Genomic DNA, 13,893 nt, shown 5'->3' with positions numbered 1-13,893 from the left:
TACAGCACCCACACTTTGGGCTTGCCCTCTCCCTGAGGTTGCAGAGACTCAGTTTACCTGGCTGCCCACTGGTTCCACCTGAGGCTTTATAGAGGATAAATTAACCCAACATCTCCCAAGCAGATTATAATAATTAGAAAGATGCCAAGGTCTTTTGGTCATGGATGCTGGTCTGTCATCCCTGTCTCCCTTCACAGAGTAACAGAAAGCCCCGGAGACTCTCTGCTTTGAGTGGGCAGGGTTCACCAAGTCGCCCTCTTTCTTGGCAAAAGGCATCTGACCCCTTCCTCCGGAGCTCACTGACAAGGTGCTCCAAGCAGCAAGCTGCTTCTCTCTCAGGAGTGGGGGAATTTTCAGGCTGACCCTGGGCTCTTTGGGAAGCATCTCAGTGGGCCAATTTCTCATAGATATTCCTGTGGAGGCTTCCTACATGAGGCACAGCAGAGCTTCCGTCAGGGTCTGCACTACACAGACTGTGTGGAGCTCTGTGATGACATTTACTACATTGGATTCCCACTGGTTACACTGTGAGCTCTCTGAGGTACATGGACCATGATGGAGCCTTCTTTGAGACCATCCCAGCGCCAGAATCATCCACAATGGCTGTGATGATATAGTTGGTACAAAAATCTAAGGAAGCAGTGGATGGATCAAAAGCAGAACAAAATGACAGCATAGTGGGATTTATTATAATCTGCTTTGTACTACATTTATACTTACATAAGAAGTCCAGAAAGGAAAGCTCCAGAGTCCAAGCCCTTAACCACTAGGCTAGATGCCAACACACTTCTTAATTTTAGATAACACAATTTAACACTAACACTTATTCTCTTCAGGCTCCATGGGTTCGTCCGTCTCCTCTCCCTAATTTGACTGTTAACTGTCCTAAAGACAGAAGTGCTGGGGCACTTGTCCTCTTGGACACAGAAGCTAGCACAGCTCTGAGCACAGAGCAGACACTTTGTAAGTATGTGTTGATAGATCAAAGGGTTTGGACGACATTCTGTACTGTGGAGTCATCCCCTACATAACTCTTCCTAGAAATATTGTCCTCCAAGGAAAACTTCAGCAAGCTAGAAAAGGAACCCCAGGGCTCTGGCAAAGTGGCCAGTAAGGTTCCCTACTGTGAGCGCAGTGAACAGCAGAGCACCCTCAGGGAAGAAGTTCCTGTCCAGGGTGCTTGTGGCAAAGTACATTCCTTTCACCTACTCAGGACTTAAAATGGAAGATAAGCAAGGACTAAGAACTTGGAAAGCTGCAGGATTGTGTGCAAATAAACAGAGGCTTAAAAAGTTTAGTATCTGCCCCACAGGGAGCTGGAGACAGTCCACGTGTCTGTCTATCCCCCACACCGTTTGTCTCTGCAGCCAAGAGCCAGTTGGCAAGAGAGGCCCTTGCACACTGCAAGGTAAACATGTCACACAGCATCTTCCATAGGGCCCCAGTGAGACCGGATTTCATTTCCAGGAGAGGAAGTGCGACTCATTTGTGACATTTTTTCCTATCCCTTAGTGTTAGGAGATATTTATTAAGAAACAATGAAGGTGCTGCTGGGGCTATAGCTGTTGGTAGAGTGCTTGCTTCACATGCACAAGGTCATAGGTTCAATCCCCAGCACCACAAAAAAAAAAAAAAAAAAAAAAAAACATGAATGCAGAGGAAAAGCACATGAGCTGATTCTGATCTTCTGGTGCTGATGGCTGAGGAAAGTGGAGTGGTCAGTAAGGTTCAGGATGGATAAATCCCATGTTTGTGAAGTTCTTCTCCAAAGAAATACATGATACTGTAAAAATGACTTTCCCCAAATCAGAAATCAGGATCATAATCAGGAAAAATAAGCACTAAAATTCCAAAGAGGAGATTTTTTTTTTCTTTTTTGGTGCTGGGAATTGAACCCAGAGCCTCACACATGCTAAGCAAGTGCTCTGTCAAACCACCAGTCCAAGATTCTTGAGTTACCTAGAAAGCTGATTTGGTTAAACTTGAAACCTGTTTATGTACTCTTAGGGTATTGAAACATCTTCCTGAAATTCCATACAGTTTACCTCTCATGTAGTCCTTCCCTTAGAAGGGAAAGCCCTGTGTGTCCAAAGTCCAGAAAACTAGTTTCTCAACTCTCTGAACTGGTGTTGTAGACTTTCTAAGATATTTTAACAGCTACTCGTTCCCATGCCTAATTTTTATAGGATAAATAGAAATGAACACATAGTTTTGTTCATGGAAAGTTATGTGTGGCTGGGAACAAATGTTTTGAAGACTTAGGGAAGGGTTCTGGCTTCTGGCATTCCCTACAAGGCAGAGAGAACACTTTCAGGAAAGAGCATTTCTCTTACGTTGAGGGTGGTTTTGCCACAGTGCATTTCTACATCCCTCTAAGTGGCAATCTAAGTCTTACAATTAGCAACATCTTGCTCTTAACAAAGATTATTTTCATCCTGGTCTAAGTATTAGGATTTTTAACATTAATATTCACATCGAGGACATTTAAATGAAGTGAATGACAATGAGGAGTACAGAAAGCTGCATTCTGCCCCCAGAATGGCTGCTCAGCTAATTTCCACAAACAAAAATCTAAAGCTCAGTGCATCCCAAACAGAGACCTGAGGCTTTCCCAACAGGCCTCAGTATAGAACAAGAAGCCTTCAAGATATTTTAGCACCCAGGTTCAATGTGACCGTAAAAGGAAGCTCCAGACAGGCTGTTCTGATTGCAGATGTGGCTCCAAGGAGGCCATCCACACCTACCAGGGAATCGAATTGCTCTCGCGGGCAAGCAAACAGGCGTCCATTAATGGTGAGCGTCGTAAATACCGAAACATCATTAGGTTTGAGCACCACCTTTTCTGTGAACATAAAAAGCAAGAGATTGCCTATTAAACACATCTGAGAATTGCCGCACTGCCCTAATCACACCAACAAATTGCCAGCTCTGTGAATTACCGGAACACGCAGAGCGACTGCATAAAATGCAAGACTGAAAGGACCCACTGAATAAAAACGACACGGCTTTCACACAGCTACGCGACACTCAGGATGCCATCAGAAATGACCACACAACAGGAGTTGAAATACCTGAGGGTCAATTCACCCAGTTCTGTGCTGCAGCTGTGATTATATATAAAAACTGCACCAGCCATTTATATAACAAGTTATGTTTCTAGATGGTAATAAGGCCCAGCACTTAGGAGATGGGAAGATAACTTTTAGAAAACTTAGAGGGTTTCAGAAATACCACATGATTTTAGTTGCAAAATGTATTATTATTTTTTTTTTCACATATTCCCTAATTTGTAGGGCAATAGCATTAACTACATTCAACCACTTGCTACATTTTTTTTAAAAAATCAGTTCTCTTAATAAATAAAAATTTATTTAGCATTTATAATGTGTCAGACACTGCTTCGGGCTCTGGGGATACAAAAGGGAACAATATGGAAAAAAAAAAACAGCCCAGTCCAGGAAGATCTTATAGCACAGAAGGGGATGCAGACAAGGAACATGACAGATGAGAAGTGACAAGGGAACAAACTATAGCTTGGAAGGGCTAGGAAATACTGTTGGGGAGTGAACAGTTCAGACAGGCAAGTAAAGGAAGGAGAGAAGTCTCAGTAAGACATTTGGTAAAGACCTAAAGGAAATAAGGAAGAGCCCAAGATAGCTACAGGAAGAAAGTGACAATGGTATTGGCAAGGGCAGACATCCTGGACCTGAGTGGCTCGGGCAGGAATGGAAGGGGCTATCTTGGGAATCCAACATGCATTTTAAAATCCTACATCAGTGGACTCATTTGCCTTGATACAAGGTAGAAATGGCTCCACCTATTTCTGAAGAACCCCCTTCCCGCAATGGTTACAAATCATTACTAAGGAAATTAACCTCCCCTTTCCTCTCTTTGGCCTCTTGCTGCACATGCCTGCCTATTCCTAAGATTCCTGCCAGCATGGAGCATCCCTGTTTATTTACTGTCTATCTCCTCCCTGATGGGGGAGCAATTCAGTGACACAGGCTATGTCTGGCTCATTCTGTCCTGTCTTAGCCATGCTAAGTACACATAGGACAGATGAACACATGGCATTTCAGGAAAGCATAGAGTGATCAGGGACAATGAGAGAAATTGTAACCTGGGGGGCGGCTAACGAGGAACCATCCATCATCAGCACAAAGGAACAAGTGATAGACCACCACTAACCTTAGGCTTGGAGAAGTCTAGAGCCTTCAGTTGATTGGGCTAGATTCCCTGTTAGGGCCCATGTTTCACAGGGCTCTGAGACCTGCAGCTTTTTTTTTTTTCCTTCTTTTTCTTTTAAGGGTTTATAATGAAAGAACTCCAGGCTGACTTCCATGTACTTACAACTGCCTCACATAAATCACTTTCCCTCTCTCCGCTTTACAGTGACTATCTATAAGAAAGGGGATCTAGGCACTCACCCAGCCCATCTTCACCTATACGCTTTCTGTTATTCATGGGAGTACACACAGCCCCAAGTCACCTTTCTGGGTCACCCTGGGATGGCCATGCATGGTTTCTATTTAGGTGTCCCCATTTTGCAAAAGCACCAAATGCTAATGAAAGCTGTTACCTCCTCCAGAACTCATCTTGACTATGATCAGGCCTTCTCCGGAGCCCAGTTTGTCCGCAACTGCACTGATGACTTCCTTCACCGAGGCAGCCACAGGCACCCGAATGGTGGTATAGGTGTGGTCCATGCAATAGACCTTAAACAACACTGCAAGGATAGTTAACAATGTGCTAAATTGGTCTCTGGAGTTCTTTTATTTATGTTTTTCTTTTTTGCAATACTAGGGACTGAATCCAGGGCCTTGCCTATGTTAGGTAAGGTCTTGGGTATTCTTGAGAAAACCCGGGTACTTGGCAAAATGTTAAGATGTCCTCCCAAATTTGCATCATCTGGTGTTTTGCTGTGGTGTTTATTTGTACACATCTATGCCTGTGCCTTCCCCCTTCCGAAACGGCTTACCTTAGCACTGGTCTAAGAATAGGGGCACATGTGGCTGCCACCCCCAATTTAAAAAGCAGCAGATATTTATAAAATACCCACAAATAGATTATGGAAAAAATGAGAGGCATGTTTAGGCCAATGTTCTGGGTTTGCCCTTCTCCCCAGCCTTTCTTTTACATGACAGAGGAAGTGCTATACTGTGGGCTGATTATTAGATTACTGATATCCAGCATGGCTGGGGGAGCCAACACTCTTGAGCTGGACTGCTTCTGCCTAAGGCCATTAGCATATGTTGATATTCTGCTTTTTTGCTTCAGTGGGTTGCTGTTTGGGGGCCAGGCCACACAGCTCAGTTGGTAGTTAGCACAGTAGAAGGCATATGGCACTCATGGGCTCACCTCTGAACACAAAAATCCTGGAAGCAACTCCAGCTCCTATCACCCTTTTGAGGCACTCATAGATTATAAGATTCATTGGTGACTTGAAAATTTTATTATTATAATTATTTATGGTTGTGATTCTTTGGAGAAATCTTGGCAACCAAACAACAAAGTTAGCACCCTCACCTCCTGGTAAGGAGGTTGGGTTCCAGGCCTGAGTGCTCTCCCTGGGAAGGAGCCCTCCTCTGCTGATAGCCCTGGTGTTACAACTTTTCCCAGGCATCTGCAATAGGCCAGGTGCCTTCCTACCTGCTAGTCCCAGAGGCTGCATGACATCTCAGCCCTAAGATAATCTCCATTTCTTTCACATGAAGGTGGCAACTGGGGACACTCAGAGTCAGGGAAGTACAGACAAGCACCTTAGCACTTGGCACAGGACTTCAAGAACATAAATAATTGGCCTGCACAAGGGCACCTTCAAGAAGAGTTTTTCTGTGGGTTCAAGGAGATGATTCCAGGGGCATAATAAATAGCCTACACAAGCAGGAGTTGGAAGAGAATTCTCACCCTCATCAGAGCCACGGACAGGCTGGCGCTTCTGGGCCCTCTCATCGCTTGTGTTGAATTGTTGCAAAAGAACCTTGTGCTATAAAAACAATAACCACAGGGAGTGCCATCAGGGGGACTGACCAGCCCACGCTAGCAACTCAGAAGAAAGGCATCTGAGAAACAATAGGAGTTAAGGAATGAAGCAAATATAGTTTTTATTTATAAAAAATATATCACTTTATATACTGTCATATAACGGGGGTTTGTTATTCTACAGGGAATAGAAAATGAGAGAATCTGAACTGATGCATCTTACCTTCTTTTGTGGAGCCTTTGCATCTTCTGAACTACGAGAAGTAGAAAAAGCACATTATTTAATACATTACTATTATTTTAGATTGCTTTACTTTAAAAAAATACTTTTGGTTGTAGATGGTCACAATACATTTATTTTATTTATTCATATGTGGTGCTGAGGATTGAACCTAGTGCCTCACATGTGCTAGGCAAGCACTCTACCACTGAGCCACAGCCCCAGCCCCAGATGGCTTTACTTTTATATAACCTTTTATATATTTAGAAAATAATATCATAGAATCCCTTTGGGAGGCAACATGGGTCTCCCTCATTTTAACACTATCTTTGCTGTCAAAGATACTAGTTCTCATCACAGGCAGATCCTGGGCAGAACTGATTTTCAGACACCAGGATTTCTAGCTTTCAAAGTCTATCTTGGAGAGCATTCTCCAATATTTAATTAAAGTAACAGCGTGTGAAAACCTTCTGTACACAAATATTTGCCATCAATAGCTCTGGCAGCAGAAAGTGAATTTTCCATCTAAGTAATTGTTCTCAAGCTTTCTTAAAATGCAACTGACCATTTTATTGCAGGGACCCACATTTATTGACCTGGACTATCCATATGAGGATCTCTTCCCTCTCAGGCTTCTTCGTGGCAGCGCTCTGGCATAGAAGGCAGCTGACCATAGTTTCAGTCTTTGTGTTCATCTGGCCTTATTGCTACTTGGCCCTGGGCTCCTCTGCTCAAATCACAACACTAGGTCTCTTACAAGACCATCTTTAACCTTTCTGCAGGCAAAGGACTTTTCAGAAGGTATTCTGATTGCAAGGCAGGCACTTACTTGATAGAGCACACCCCCAAAGCCAAGCCCTTCCTTACATTTGCTTGACAATCTTCTCCAACTCCGGGAGTTGCTCCTTGAGGGCAGCGATCATCCGGGCATCATCTGATACAGACACATAAAACTCCTGTAATTGGCAAAGGTCACAGGCTTTTAACAAGAACTGCAAAAGGGGCACACTTCTGTAGAGAGCAATTAAGACATGTCCCTATGTCGTCTGCCTCACTAGCATCACCAGACTATGATGGTTTCATGAACTGGAGAGAAAAAGGAAAAACAAACAAACAAAAAACACTACAATAAGTTCAAGTTCAAAATTGCAAATGATAAAAAGTTTGGAAATAGCAGTGATGACTGCACAAAATGGAATGAATTGAATTATATACCTCAAAATGATTAGAAGGGCAAATTTTATAGTATATTTTACTACAATAAAAATAAAAATTAAAAAATAATTCAAAAGAATTATTTATATAACGCTGATGTAATACAATGTAGTGTGTTAGACAATTTTAGTGTCTACACTTTTTCCTCTCAAATTTTTTCAGGGAAATTTTATTACTCATTTTCAATGTTATCCTAGTATTTGTTGTTTATTTAACATTTACCACCCATGTGATTAATTGTTGGTGGTAAACTCAGGCATGGCCTCAGCACTGTACTGAGTTTATGCTGAGTTTGTGCCACCAACTTGGGACTCTGCTGACTTCTTGGGAACTTAGCTGATCACCTAGCAGCCCCAGCTGTGCCCTGCCCTGCCCAGGAGTGGTGGTCTTCACAGTAGATCATGAGAGAATCACACAATACAGGGTCACTACCGCCATGTTTCACCGGCAAGGCGGCCCTGTACTCCGCAGGGATGGTCCACTCCATTCCTTATGTTTTCAAAATACTATATCCACAGCCTGGAGGGACTTTCATCGTACATTTTCCCCCGCAATGACAGAATTTAAGAAGAGAGAGGGAGCATGTTTTTCTTGGAGAATTCATTTTAGAACACATAGGCCATAAAGTTTTGAAAGAAGCCACACTGTCTTTCACCTACATAGAAGTAAGAGCCTTGATAAGTTTTGGAGGAGAGAGTACAGTTATCCCCCTACCCCATTCATGGACTTGCTTTCCATTACCTGTTGTCAATTGCAGTCTGGAAATATAAATGGAAAATTCCAGAAAAAAACAATTCATAAATTTTAAATAATTTTTATTATAATAATTATTCTATTATTGTTGTTCATCTTTAATTGTGCACAATCTATGAAAACTTTCTCATATGTATATATGTATAGGAAATAAAATAGTAGAAATAGGGTTTCTACTGTTATATATAACTAACTAATTAGAACAACAACAACAAAAAGAAATAGGGTTCAGTACTATCTGATTTCAGGTCTCCACTGGGGGTCTTGGGTCACGTCCTCATGGGTGGGAGGACTACAGTAGTCCAGGACTCAATGCCTAGGCCAGTGCTGTACTGTGGGGAAAGAACCAAAGAAAGGAAAAGGGCAGCTGAGCCTGAGCAGTGTTCACAAAGTAAACACACGCCATCAGAAATACTGTATTGCCTCCCACTTCCTGTGCTAGTAATTCCTTAGTAAAAATGTCTACTTCACTCAAAAACATCTACCATTGGATCTAGTAATCCTACTTCTAGGAACATAAGCAACCACGGACAGACCTACTAGCACAAAAACGTTCGTTGCACAATGATTCTAGGAAGATGAAAACTGGAAAGGCCATAAATATTCAACAATACGGGGTACAAATAAATATATCTGTGGCATAGCTGATGAATGGTCATTAGAAGTTTTTAATCATAAAGAATGTGTTGACATGGAAAAATTCTGATGTGTAGAATAAAAAGCAGCCTGCAAAATGATGGGTACTGATGTGATTACAACCCTACGAAATACACAAAGAGAAAGAGACCAGATGAAACTACATTAAAAAGTCACTACTTATTGAATTAGAGTGGTGGCATAATGTGGATGCTTTTCTTTTATTTACAGTACCTTTCTGACAAATGGACATGTTAACAAAGTCTAGAACTGGCAATTACAGTCCCCTGGGGGGAGGATGCCATGCTACTGGTAAGTTCCTGTACTACAGGACAAAGGTGTGCTCTTGGAAGGAATAAGCCTGCATACCTCCAGGAAAGCCATGGCCACGTCATCCTCTTGCAGGAGGTCTCCATACATGGCGGCCCACTGTAGAACCAGGCGGATGACTCGTCTCTTGTTGTTGAGGGCGTAATCCATTCTCTCCTGTTCTGTACCTTGAGAAGGCTGTGCATGGTAAGTGCTGAGGGGTCAAGGAAGACATTTAGCCATTTCACCCTCATTCCACTGGGCTGCTTGCAACAGCGGAGGGACAGATGCCAACTTTAGACTGAATTCCTCCTGTAGGCCCTCAAGAGACAGCCCACATGAAGTGCCTGCACCACATGCACACGAACCCTGGTTCGCTCCTGCTGTCTTTGGACCTGATAATGGCCCAAGGAATGGGGCTTCACATGGACTTATGTGTCCTCTGTATTCTAGTTGTGTCTAGCTGTAGCTCTTATTCTCTGCCTGTCCTCTGCCTTGCCCTTCTCCTCCTGGGTGGTAATGTCACCTGCTGTTGATTGTCTCGGGGTACCTGGCCACCTCTTGATGGTTTCTATAATCCTGCCCACATCACTATAATACCTTATGACACTGCACTTAAACTCTTCCACGTGGGTGTCTAACCTGCTGGGAGTCTAGCTGATAGAGACATCATGGTGGGCAAGCAAGGCTGGAGGCTGGTCAGCTTACCTGCATTAGGAAGATGCTGAAGTGGCATCTGGTGGGGACTACAGACACTACACCAGACCTTCTCCTCTTGTCTAGAATCACAACCTGCTTCATTGTCAATTTGGGCATTTTTGGCTAGCCATCTTAATTATAAACCCCTTCTAACTTGGATGACATATTATTTGTCTGGTATTCTATACTGTGCCTAGCACAGTGAAAATTTCATCTAGAAATTGTATTTATCCATTAACAGAAGAAATACTGGGTTGAGTGCCCACTCTGTGCCCAGAGTAAAGGGCCCTGCTCTTGGTTGAAATTCTTGTATGAATTATAGTAGGCCATCAAGAAATATTTTAGATAGGATACCCTTTCTTTTTCAGTGATCATAATAGTTTGTATTATAGACAACTGGTTCATAAAAAAACAAAAACAAAACTTAGTATTTTTAACTTGCACTGCAAGTTTCACACAAGGTACATCAGTTAATCTCTATTTCCCAGTCTAGAGATGGAGTCATTTGCTTTCCACAAGTGAGCAAACAGTAACAAAAGGAGCATAAAATGCTGAGATTATATAGAGAAAGTGCAATACTTCTGATTCCAGCTAGTTCTGTTCCCATCACATACCAGTCCTGAGCCTCATAGCTCACTGCAAGACTGGCCATGTCTTAGCTCACTACCATGACTTAAAAGGCACCATCGAAAACTGCCTTGTGGCAGCGCTGTGCTTGTGAGCAAAACGAGTAAAGGACCTTTTCCAAAAAGACTATAAATAATCATGCTCAAGGTAAATGACAGAACCTTAAAGCAAAGGTTTACTGCATGTAAATGGGTTGCAAAATGGCTTTCATAAATTGAGCAAGAGATTCATAAAAAAGAAAATTGCTCAACCTGTAGTGCTACAATTCTCTCTGAGCTTACAATAAAAAAAAAAGAAAGATCACTTTATGTGAAAATTATTTCTTTTCTGATTAACCCTTTGGTATACATTCATAAGTTGGATTTTCTTTCCAAAGAGCTGCAATGCTGGGCCCATTTCATGGTCATTTTCTGTGGCAGGAAGCAGCACTGTCAGGGACACAGTGGATGCCAGCTCAGTAATACCTGACTGACTGAAATCTAGGTACTGGTTCACCCAAGAGTTGGAGGATCAGGCTTTAAGTTCCTTTGATGTCATCATCTAGCTAAATGAGTTTTGAGTGAGTCACTTAGCAGCTGTAGACCTGCATGTACTCACCTGTGGAATGAGGAGGTGAAAAGAAATAATTTTTAACTTCTTTCTCAGCTATCACATTCAACAACATTAAAGCAATGTGGATCTAAAGAGAATCAAGTACTGCTAACAAAGTGAAAGTATGCTCTCTTTTGTTCAATTTTATGGTAACAGTGTTTTTGGGTGCTTGGTTAGCATATGGTTTTTTCCTCACCAAAACTCCATTGAGATTAAATTGCTCAATGCGGAACTGTCAGGAGATGGGGCCTTTGAGAGGGATTAATGTCTTTCTTGAGAGACTGGATTAGTTCTCTTGGGAACAGATTAGTTCTTGCTAGAGGGGGTTGTTATAAAATGGGTCGGCTCCTTTGTTCACCCCTCTTTGCATGCTTGCTTGCCCTTCTGCTTCTATGTACATGGAACAGCATAAAACCCTCATCAAAAGCCACACAGATGTGGATTTCCAGCCTCCAAAACTGTAAGCTACATCAACTTCTTGATAAATTACCTTGTCTCTGGCATCCTAGTGTAATAAAAGAGAATGGACTAAGACATGTGGAAACCTGGATTTGTATCAAGCCTTGGCAGGTACTGACTTTTACATTTCCATACCATGGGAGTCCATAGGAGAAAGTAGGAATGGTTAAGATGGGGGCAGGGGCCAAACTCACTAAGTATGAGGCAGTGAAGATTCTGAACTCTGAATCGAATGTTTCAAAGACTGTACTAGGCCAAGTTCACTCCCAAAGTCAGTTTTCTAGAATATCCTAATGCCACTTTGGGTCACATCCATACTCTTTACCCTGATCACTCAGGCTGGATTTCTTCTCTCTATCCTCTTTTCTAGATCTAAACAATAATGTCTATGAAAGACATCTTTCTGATCACCTTGTACTGTGGAAAATGTACAAATATAACTTTTTTAAAATCTTTTTTTTAGTTGTAGATGGACACAATAACTTTATTTTATTTTTATGTGGTGCTGAAGATCGAACCCAATGACTCACGCATGCTAGGCAAGTTCTCTACCACTGAGCCACAACCCCAGCCCACAAATATAACTTTTGATCGTCACATCAATTTTAAAAGAAAGTCTCACTGTGCCTTAAGTTATTCTACAAACTAGAATCTTAAAAATATTTCACTGCCCTGAGGCATGAGTACATTCTGAATCACTCAAGGATGGCAATATCATATAGAAGGAATAGAAGCTTTCACTAAGCTGGTATTTAGAGTAGGAGCCTTAGCCTAAATTTAGCAGAATAACATCAAGACAGGACAATTAACATGTGGATGTGGTTTTTAAAAGGTAAATGTATTTTCAAGTAAATTAATACACTTCTCAAAGAAAATATGCTCAAATGTTTTAAAGGTACTTGGGCAAAGAAATCATTCAAATTGATTTACCAATTAATAATTAAGAGAGTACTTTGAGTAAGGCATGGTGCTGGGTGCTAGTGATATGATGGCACAGCTCTGACATACACTGATGATGTGTTAAATGTGTGTGTCAGAGAGAGAGAGAGTGTGTGAGAGAGAGAGAGGAAGAGATGGAGGGAGGGATCGAGGGAGGGAGGAAATGTTTCCTAGTTGTATGAGACTGAAATAGTTTGAAACATCAAATTGGCATCAAGTAAATATAATTCTTATAATCCAGATTTTTTTTTTCTAGTTTTTCTTGACTTGAACTTAAGGAAGCAATGCAAATACTTCAGTAGCACACTTGTGACTAATCTCTAGGGTCACAGGACAGGATAATTACATCTGCAATCATCTCTGTGGGTCAGAACAAAGATTTTCTTGTCTTCTGATGTAGAAATTGGTTGTCCACAACAAAAGACAGAATGCAGAGCTGGACAGATTAATATGATAATGCTTCTAATGTGTGTAGAGTTTTATGGTTCACAAAATACCTTCAAGATGCTCAAATTATCATATGAGGCTCTCTATAAGCCTAAAGAGGAAATATTTACAGATGAGGAAACTGAGGTTCAGAGAGAGGAGATCTGCCCAAAGTTGCCAGTGAGCAAACAGTAGGTCTTTACAGATTCCACACAGTGGCAATAGTGCCTAGAGATTAGTGGTTGGGTTCACAAAATTACTAAGAATAAATTACATTTGGGGAGCAAAAATTCCAAGACATTTCCTCCCTTCATCTTTCCCTCCTTCCCTTCCTTCTTCATTCCTCCCTTTCCTTCTCTGAAGTTCAAGTTTTGTAGCACTGACTCAGAGTTTGGAGTACCTAAGCCAGGGCTGAGTGACCCTGTCTTCCTACAGTCTCCGGGGAGGTAGGACTAACCAAAGTCAGAAAGACCAGGAGAGGCCTTCTCTATTTTCTCCTGAAAGTTAAGTATTTTGCCTTTGGGGAAATAAAAGGCAAAACAACAAGAAAAAAAACAAAAAAACAAAAAAACCCAAAACCCCTGATTTATAGAACAAAGTCTTGCCTTTCTCCTCACAGATGTTTATTTACTAAACTGACAGTAGGGTGATGCTGTTTTTAGAGCTGGATCCCAGCACATGCTCCAGGCTTCTGCCCCTCTGCAGGTCACTTATGTTTTCTTCCTGAACTATCTGTTGGGTCAATTTCTTAGGGGACATGGAGAAGACTTTGTATGTAATTGATTCTGTCTGAAATGGTTACAACGAGGTACTGGAGCTTCTATTTACCCCATGACAATCTCACTGGGCTTTTAGAACATATAGAAGATCAAAAGAAAATCTTCAAAAATATCCTAGCAGGGCTGGGGATATAGCTCAGTTAGTAGAGTGCTTGCCTTGCATGCACAAGGCCCTGGTTTTGATCCCCAGCACCACCAAAAAAAAAAAAAAAAAAATCATATCTCTTTTAGACGTCTATTGAAATTGCCTGAAATAGT

At 41.7% G+C, this 13,893-nt stretch overlaps 1 protein-coding gene across 15 annotated transcripts in view; it reads right to left on the bottom strand.

Annotated features, from left to right (window-relative positions):
- The window catches only part of Rapgef4 (Rap guanine nucleotide exchange factor 4), a 288,628-nt gene that overhangs the window by 26,753 nt on the left and 247,982 nt on the right, over positions 1-13,893 (bottom strand). For all 15 annotated transcript variants that reach the window (XM_046447277.2, XM_046447278.2, XM_058580189.1 and 12 more), the window contains 6 exons: positions 9,176-9,326; positions 7,070-7,158; positions 6,206-6,236; positions 5,908-5,986; positions 4,580-4,726; positions 2,745-2,842 (listed from right to left, as the gene is read on the bottom strand). In XM_046447277.2, the coding sequence (XP_046303233.1) occupies positions 2,745-2,842; positions 4,580-4,726; positions 5,908-5,986; positions 6,206-6,236; positions 7,070-7,158; positions 9,176-9,326 (595 nt within the window). The remainder of the gene's footprint in view (positions 1-2,744; positions 2,843-4,579; positions 4,727-5,907; positions 5,987-6,205; positions 6,237-7,069; positions 7,159-9,175; positions 9,327-13,893) is intronic.

This window comes from Marmota monax, unplaced genomic scaffold, assembly GCF_021218885.2.
Source record: "Marmota monax isolate L192 unplaced genomic scaffold, Marmota_monax_Labrador192_F-V1.1 WCK01_AAM20220418_F8-fsc00007, whole genome shotgun sequence".
NCBI lineage: Eukaryota > Metazoa > Chordata > Mammalia > Rodentia > Sciuridae > Marmota > Marmota monax.
The sequence above is the reverse complement of the archived record's forward strand: the minus strand, read 5'-3'. Positions and strand labels throughout refer to the sequence as shown.